General features: G+C 39.7%; 1 protein-coding gene across 1 annotated transcript; it reads left to right on the forward strand.

Moving 5' to 3' along the window:
- The first annotated feature begins 298 nt into the window (after positions 1 to 298).
- Positions 299 to 8,625, forward strand: LOC140005529 (uncharacterized). The gene is made up of 4 exons (XM_072046536.1): positions 299 to 931; positions 1,019 to 1,185; positions 7,136 to 7,245; positions 7,346 to 8,625. The coding sequence occupies exons 1-4, from the start codon at positions 299 to 301 to the stop codon at positions 8,623 to 8,625; spliced, it is 2,190 nt and encodes a 729-aa protein (XP_071902637.1).
- The last annotated feature ends 961 nt before the right edge of the window (positions 8,626 to 9,586 follow it).

Raw genomic sequence — 9,586 nt, forward strand, 5'->3', positions numbered from 1 at the left:
GTTTGGAATTTTCAAACGACATTTCTGTGCTTCAATTGGCAAAACACCCTTCCGATCATGCACCATTGAAGATTTCTTTTGCAACTCGGTTAGATAACAAACCTCGGCCGTTCCGATCTCTGAATGTTTGGACTTCCAAACCAGATCTCTTGGAGATGATTCGCCATGCTTGGAATCAAGATGTGGGTGGATCTCCGTTACGCATATTGTGTTCTAATTATTGGCAACGAGGAGGGCTATTCAATCATGGAACAAGCAACATTTTGGGAACGTTTTTGATGCAGTACGTTCTACGAAAATGGCGGTTCAACGAGCAGAGGAGCTGGTAGATCAAGATTACTCCAAAGAGTGTCAGATTGAGCTTAATAAGGCACAAGCAGAGCTGCGGCATTCATTGTCAATTGAAGAACAGTATTGGAGACAGAAGGCCAGGGTCAAATGGCTTCGTCATGGAGATAGTAATACAAGATATTTTCATGTGGTAGTAAGGCAAAGAAGAGCTCAAGGAATGATACACCGCATCAAAAAGTCCAACGGTGTTTGGGTGGAAAAGGACGATGATATAGCAAGTGAGGCAACAGCATATTTCAATGATCTTTTCACGGGACCTTTGGAGTCATCTATTGATATGCTACATCTAATTCCGCCGTTGGTTACGGAAGAGGATAATGGAAAACTGGAAGCATTACCTTCGATTGAGGAGGTATATGGAGTCATAAAGTTAATGGATGGAGAAAGTGTTGCTGGCCCAGATGGTTTCACAGGCAAATTCTTTACATTTGCTTGGGAAGTGATCGCTCAAGATGTCTACAATGCGGTGCTCAGTTTTTTCTGTGGGGCGGAGCTACCTCGGTTTATCACCTCTACTTCAATTGTACTAATTCCAAAGACGCCAAATCCTCAGGAATTCTCTCAATTCAGGCCCATCAGTGTATGTAATTTTTTCAATAAAGTGTTATCCCGGATTTTGGCGGATAGGGTGGCTTTTTTACTATCAAAAATTATTTCCCCACATCAGACAGGTTTTGTGAAGGGCCGCAATATAACTGAAAATTTTCTACTAGCTCAAGAGATGGTATCGAGTATGGGGAAAAGGAATAGAGATGGCAATGTTTTAATGAAACTAGACATGTCCAAGGCATATGACCGGGTGTCATGGGGTCATATTATCAGTGTTCTAAGGAGGTTTGGATTCGGGGAAATATTTATTGACCTTATATGGCGATTGCTCTCTAATGTCTGGTTCTCAATCATTATAAATGGTTCCTTCCACGAATTCTTTAAGCCTTTGAGAGGCCTTCGCCAGGGTGACCCATTATTACCTGCATTATTCATTATAGGATCTGAGGTGTTATCTGAGAGACCCCGTAAATTTTCTCATTTCTAGGTTTTATTCTATTTAATTGCATGCTTTTCTGCATTTTCTTTAATAGGAAAATTTTCTAGAAAATTTTTATGAGTAAATATAGTTTTAGATGATTTTTCTAGTATCGGTTAATTTTTGAGAAATTAAGAGCGTATACCGGACGTGGGACCCGCTAGTGCGGAAAGTTCGGTAAAATTCGGCCAGTTAGGTTAAGTGTTGGATACCGGGTTTATTTTAGCAGGTGTTAAGAGATAACTAGAGGTCACTAGATGAATTGGTGTGAGAGGAACAAAAGGATAACCATGTATTAATTGAAGTGACAAGTGTCACTTGGTGAGTAATCCTTGGACTTTGACCACACTATTCACTACTTTACCAATTTAATAAAAAATTACCCAAAAATCATCCTTATTTGTAAGCTTCATGGCCGACCCTCTCTAAGGAAAAAAGAAAAGAAAAGCTCTCCAATTTCTTGCTCCAATCTTGCTCAATCCAACAAACCAACCGATTAATCTTGAATTTTCTCCATCAAAACCCTTAGTTTAGTGATTGTGAGGTGATTAGTGAAGTGGTTTGGAAGACTAAGGTGCTAAGTTGTCTCCTTTCTTTGGTTGATAAGGTGAGTAGCTAAGGAACCTCTCTTTTCTATCTAATGATGTTTAATTAGTGGCTTGTGGTAGTCTAAGAGGTGATTTTGTGGGCTATTTCATGATTTTGGTTGAGATTGGTGAATTTTTCTATTTATTCATGATTTTTCTGTTTTTATCTGTTTAATATTGATTGGCCATGTGTGACGACCCCACCTCCCCCTAAGGCGAACCAGAGGGTTCGGCGGGCCGCCTGCCCAGCTCTCGCCGGGACTCAGTCGATCACTACAGTCCTCAAACAAGTACAAGAATAAACCTCAAATATTACAATATAAATCTCCAATATACATCAAATTCTCCAATAATTACATGTCAAAAGCGAAGCGGAAATAATTCTCAACTATACATAAAATGATTCCAAATCCAAATTGTACAACATAAAGGCCATCGATTCACGTGAATAAGTACTACAAGCCTTCCTTCGCCTTGAGCCCTGTGGAGGGGAATAAAATATTTTTGGGGTGAGCTAGAAGCTCAGCGAGTAACCAGAAAAATCATTAAGCAAATATATTTCACAATGTGGCATTTCGATGATTTCGATGATGTCATGATTCAGAGATCAAATGTCCGTTTAGTGCTCTCGTGAGCCGGTGAAATCATAGCACTTGAACACCCAACGCTCAAATAGATCATAACACACGAACAGAGAGAGGGAGCCCCTTTTTGAGCTCCAGATAACATGAACATGAACCACAAACAGAGTGGAGACGTTGGTGTCCAGCACAAGACTTTCCCAGAACTCATTGAAGCCAAAATCATATCATGAATTCACATGCAAGCACGCATGAGATGCAATCGAATAAATAATGCAAGAAACATTTCACAAGTACTTTGGAAATAGTTTGAGGTCACTCACCTCCACGGCTCTGAAACCATCCATCATATAGCATTGCCTTGCTCAAATCCAAGTCTTAGATCACAAACCCAATGCAACAAGTCCCTTCAAAGTTCGGACAGCATTTCCCCATAAATTCATCCTTTCCATCCTACAATCAAACCCAACCACATAGCAATTAACCACAATTGCTCAAAACCAGAAAACAGTTTTGACGTCCTTTTGCGGTAATGGCACCAAAGGTGCTACGATTGTCGGATGAAGGTACAAAACCCACCGTTTCGAAGCTAAGAACCAGGGCTACAACAATGTAGAAGGCCACTCAGTCCAAATCCCAGCACAACTAAGTCATATATGCCAAATACCAAACCAGAATCGTAATTGCAGGTTCCCAAATCACACAAAACTGTAATACGTCTATCTCAGCCAACACAGGTCCAATTGCATTGATTCCAAAGGAACATGAAAGCTAAGACATCAAGCTACATTTCATCAGAAGACACCAACAACCAAATCCAAACCAATTCCAGTCAAAACAGACAATTACTATCGCAGTTCGTACATTCTGTTCACCAAAAACAGCAACAGTAAAAACGGCATAACTCACTCTATACTACTCCAAATGCCCTGAAATTTTGTAGGCACTACAAACTCATCAATACCTACAACTTTCATGTTTTGAGAAAAGTCCAATTCGGCCTCTATCTATGACCTAAAATTTCGGACAGATTAGGGCTTCATGAACCCTAACTTTTCACATTTCATTCCAAATCCAAAATTGATTGCATTTATCATCAATTCACACCTACTAGAGTCAAAGCCCCTTATTACCAACCATAAAAAACAACCACACCATCAAGATCATATGAAACCAGCAAATTCCTCATAAAATTGATAACTTCACCAAATCAAGTCAAATAAAGAAATAAATCACCAAATACTTCACTATCACTTCCAATAGGCACAATTTAAGCATCATTAAGTGTAAGGGAGTAGGCAAACATCACTTACCTAAGAGACAAGAGATGTAGAGATGTTGGCCACCTTAAACCTTCAAATAAACTTCACTAAGACACTTAGTAGCACTAGAAGAAAGGATGTTATGGAGTAGAAATGGATGTAAGCAAATGTTTTTGGGTGATTTGCACCAAGTAGTAGCTAGAACTTGAAGAGTTTCTTCTTCCTTCCTTGCACAAGATGGCCGGCCAACAAGAGGTAAGAAATGGTAATTTTTTTGTGATTTTTGAAGATATTTAACCAATTTTGGTCCAAGGTCAAAATAGTGAATAGTAAATCTTAAAGTAAAACCAATGAGATAGTGACACTTGTCACCACCATTAATGCAACTCTATCCTTTTGTTTCTCCAATAAAAATATCTTAACACTTTGTAAAATAATATCACTTAATACAAAATTCCAACAAGTGGTTAAAAATATAATGCATTTACTGCACTAGCGGGTCCCACGTCCAAAATACGCTTTTAATTTCTCAAAAACTAACCGATACTAGAAAAATCATTTGAAAACTATATTTGCTCATAAACTTGATCTGGGGAATTTTTCTAATCAAGAAAATGTAGAAAAGGCGGGCGTTTAAAAAAATAAACCCTAGAAAATTAGAAAATTTCCGGGTTCTCAAACTCATTTTTTTTTCGGGGCGTCACACCATGGATGATGGTTGGGGATGATCTAGAATGAAGCTATGGTGCGTAAATTGCGGTTATTTGCGGAAAATTTCCGCTTTGAAAGGAAATTTCGGAGTTAGGGTTTCGATGAACCCCATTCTGTTTGGTACTGTTTATCCTAGTTAGAGACTGAATTAGCCTTGGGTTAAAACATGAAAGTTGTAGAGAATGATGTTTTATACTTTCCTTCAAAATTTCAGCTCAATCGGAGTAGTTTAGCCTGTGAAATGACCGAAATACCCCTGCTGCGCTGTTTCTGTCTGAAACTGATAATCTGCTTCTGTAATTGGTTAGTTTGACCGGGAATACTACTGATTTGGTTGTCGATGTCTTCTTAAGAAATATATCCTGGTATCTTAGCTTCCGGATGGCTTTGGAATCACTTGAATTGGACTTTGGTAGCCTGAATTATGGTTATTTAACCAGAATGCGGTTCGCTAACCTGTTTATGCGGTTCTAGTTTGGTACATTGAAATTTTGACCTAGTTGCACTACAAACTGGACTGAGTGGCCTTCTTCAAAATTGTAGCCCTTTCTTTTAGCTTCGAAATGGTGTATATTGTACATCCATTCGATAATCTTAGTGCCGGTTGTGTCCAATACGCTAAATGACGTCAAAACTGTTTTTGGGTTTTAGGGCTTAACTTTCATTTCTGGACTTTCCCTAGCTTACTTTGGTACTTGTACGTTCTAATGGAGCCTTATTTTTGGTAGTATGTGGATTTGGTTTATGACTCATATTCGAGTCTCATTGTGCTTGTTTGAATGTTTTAGGGCGTGACGGTGATTCAAGATGCTCTTTGGGCGGAAGTTTATGAAATTTCATTTGCTTGCTTGGTGAGTGTACTACTCACTTGCTTGTTACTATGTGGCTTTGTTACACTTGAACTTGATGCCTTGAATCCTTATTTGCACCGTTGAAACTGATTAATCTGAGGGTGCACTTGATCACTCTCACCCTTTTGTCTTATATATGACTGTTTACTGTGGTACTCGAATGGTACATGAAATACTGGATTTGGTGTCGTTTGGACGAGTATCCAACGGCCATTACTATTACTACTGAGGTCAATCCCATTGGTAGTCGATTGAATCGAGCCGACGAGGGTTTGGTCGTGAAAATTGACGAGCCATGGGGACTGTTATATGGAATCTTGAAGTATGAGACTCTCGATTCCGGTATACTCGAGTATTACCAACTTTATACTGTTTGGAGTTCGGGCCTGGTAGGGGTATGTTGGGTGGAAGGAATGGAAGTAAAGTGGAGTCTACGTTTGGTTACACTTTGTACATTGACGGAGGGTCAATGAGATACGATCAAGTAAGGCGAGCGAGGAAAAGGGCTCTTGAGAGCCGTTCGTATCCTTTTACCATTGTTATTGATATATGATTTTATTTAGCTTTCTTCTTGAATGATTTGGGATTGATCGACTCCATGTATAATTGAACTTCCTTGTTTGAGTGAAAGTATCTCACTGGGCGTAAGCTCACTCCATTAAATTTTGTTTTCCTTACAGGGAACCACTTTTGGGGACTATGATGTTTTGAAGCATGAGTTGAGCTAGTTTTAATATATTTTGTAAAGCTCCTCGATAGTTGGAAAAAAAAACCCTAAATGTATTTTGATCTAATTATCTTCCTTTTGTTTTGTAAATTACAAACGTATGTGTATAACACTGTTTAACCCTGTTTATGTGTCCTATTTGGTTTGGAAATGTTTTTTCGAGTTATATGACATGGCACCCACTATTCATCGACGGTTTGATTTGCGTTTGGCTATTTTGCGATTTCAACTTGTTTGAGCGTGCTTTTATTTTCCCGGAACGTTTTAGATCGTGTTTAACTGCACCGTTAGTCCTGGCGAGAGTTGGGCAGGCAGTCCGCTAACCTCTTTGGTTCGCCTTAGGGGAAGGTGGGGCTGTCACATTATCTAGAGGACTGAATAACCTCATCATGCAATCGAGGTTCCTGGGATTCAAAGTTCCATATGGGTGTCCGTCTATAACTCACTTGGCATTTACGGATGATGTTCTTATTTTTGCAAATGGATCCTCTTTTTCTTTGAAGGCAATCATGCAGGTGTTAGAGGCATATCAAAGGTGTTCGGGGCAGCTCATAAATGTGCAAAAAAGCTATTATTTGGTCCATCCATCGACGCCACCAGCGAGGCGAAGGGTGATTGAACATATCACTAGGTTTGCCTGGCAGTCATTTCCGATACGTTATTTGGGGTTCCCGCTCTATTCTGGAAGATCTAAATCATCATACTTTGGAGAAGTGTGTCAGTCTATTCTAGGGAGGATTTTGTCATGGAAATCAAGGTTGCTTTCCTTTGGATACAAAATAGTTCTAATCAAGCATGTGTTGGCTTCTATGCCAATGTATCTAATGTCAACTGCTGTGATCCCGGCCAAGGTGTTCAAAACTATAGAAAGTTCCTGCTCGAATTTCCTGTGGGGATCATCACCCGACGACTCAAAGTTCCACTGGATACGATGGTCTCACTTGTGTTACCCGGTTGACGAGGGGAGAGTCGGGTTCCGGAGACTACGGGACATATATCAAGCTTTTTCATGCAAACTTTGGTGGAATTTCTGAACAGGATCATCATTGTGGGCATCGTTCATGAAAGCAAAGTATTGCGGAAGCCTTCATCCTTGTCAGGTCGAACTCAGAACAAAGTATTCGGCAGTCTGGAGAAGGATGGTCAATGTAAGTTGACAAGTGGAGCTCTCAATGTTATGGGATGGAGCTTGTCATTTTTGGTACGATAACTGGTTGGGAAATGGTGCGTTATTCCTACATGCAAAAGTTATCCCAAATTTGACATTCCGCAATTTCATCATCAATGGTCACTGGGATGTAAATCTCTTACATTCGATGATGCCAAGGGAGAAACTGATCTCCATTTTGGAACACTCGTTACCAGAGGAAGGGAGTGAAGTTGAAGTCTTTTGGATGCCCACGACATCTAGTAAGTTCTCTCTACAATCGGCTTTTGGGGACATCAGGCAGACCCGACATAAGTCGATGGCTTTTACTTCCATTTGGCATCCTCGGATTCCTTGGAAAGTCTCATTCTTCATGTTACGATTGTTTCTGGGAAGACTACCATTAGCGGATAGGTTAGGTAAACTTGGTTTCCAACTATCCTCAAAGTGTTTTTGCTGCTCCTCGGCATCTGTGGAGTCTATTGAGCACTTATTCGCCAACGGACAAATAGCCTCGACAGTTTGGAACTATTTTGGAGGCTTATGTGGATTCAGCTGTCCAGGATCTTTTTTGCGTTCTCGTATTGTAGGATGGTGGTTCCGGTTACATGACTCTGAGACACGACGGCTTATTGACCGCATTCTACCTAGTGTACTCTGTTGGCACATTTGGAAGGCAAGAAATAAAGCAATGTTTGAGGGTGTCCAGATGCAATCGTCTGCTATTTGTAAGGACATATTCTCAGAAATACAGTCCATGGTGGGGATTCATTTCAAACAAGCACTTCAACTGCAGTCATTTTGTCATTTGTATGATCGATTGAATGTATCTGTCGGTAGAACTGCATATAAATTGGTTCGCTGGGAAACAAAGGAGACAAGGAGGTTCATACTTAACGCGGATGGATGTTCTAAAGGTAATCCAGGAGTTGGTGGAGGTCGTGGAGTTCTTCGAGATTCAATTGGCGTACCAGTGTTTACTTTCTCGGCTTATCTTGGACAAACTACATCTCTCCGTGCAGAGACTTGGGCCCTCCTTATTGGTCTTCAAACATGTAAACATAGGGGCTTTGAAAATATAAGTGTTCAATCAGATTCATTGCTTTTAGTTGGGATCATTCAACAGCGCATTCCATGTCCGTGGGAAATTCGAAGGGAGGTCAGGCAGATTTGGAAGCTCTTGGAAGATCCTGTTCATTTATCACACTGCTACCGAGAGGCTAACACAGTTGCTGATGCTTTATCCAATGTCGGTACATCTCATCCACACCAACAAGTCAAGGTTTATGACATCTTTAGTATGTTCCCAAGGGAAGCTCGTAGGGCAATTCGTCTAGACAAGTTAGGTTTGCCTTCAGTTCGGGAAATTAGACGTCTGTAAGAGGAATATATTGTATATCTCTTCCATTAATAAAATAAAAAAGACATTTTCATAAAAAAAAATATTTTTATAAAAAAAAACACCAAGGAAGAAGGAGCAAAAATTTCTTCATCTTATCTCACTCAATCTTGCACCAAATCATCTCAAATTCCTACCACACCTTGCAAATAACTTGGAGATCATCTTGGAATAGGAGAAGAGCTTCATTCTCACGGTTTTCTTGAAGCTCAAAGGATCAAAAATTTCTGAGTTCATCATCTAAGGAGGTAGCTAATCATCCAACCCTTGAATCTTAGCTTTTGTAAGTTAGATTACACTTAGAAGCTTGTAACTTCATGTGGGTAGCTTTGGATTGTTGAAAATCATGTGAGTGGGCTCTATGAAATCCCACAATGGACTTGATGATCTGATTTGATGAGTTTGGATGTTATTTGTGTTGATTAAGTGTTAATCTAGTAGAGATAAGTGGAAAAAGTGAAAAGAAAATCAAAGGAAGTGATGCATGAAGAAGGGCCGAATCTGCCCTGTTCTTGTTAAACCTTTGGTGCCATTCCTAGTCCATTTCGATGCCCAACCAAAGTCTCAAAGTTCATGTTTCAAATCTGGAAAATCCTTGTTCAGTGAGAAATTTTCAGCAATTTTGAGCTGCTATGTCTTGGCACTCAAAACTCCGATTCTTGTTCCATTTGTTGTGTTTTAAACTTTGATTGTAACTCTAATTGAGTTCCAAATTTCAGAGGCTATTTCGTATTCTGTAAATTTTGACGAATTTCCAAAGTTTGCCAAAAATCAACCCCAAATCTGTCTTGGAGTTCAAATTAGCAGATTTAAGCCAAAATTTGAGTGTCTTCCATTTAGAATCATGGAAAAGTGTCTTCCAAAAACTTTTAGTACTTTGGATGTAGTTTGCAACGGTACCAAGTTTTCCAATTTTGGACCTACGGAGAGTGAGATATGATTT

The sequence above is a fragment of the Coffea arabica genome, chromosome 4e (genome assembly GCF_036785885.1).
Source record: "Coffea arabica cultivar ET-39 chromosome 4e, Coffea Arabica ET-39 HiFi, whole genome shotgun sequence".
In the NCBI taxonomy this organism is placed as follows: domain Eukaryota; kingdom Viridiplantae; phylum Streptophyta; class Magnoliopsida; order Gentianales; family Rubiaceae; genus Coffea; species Coffea arabica.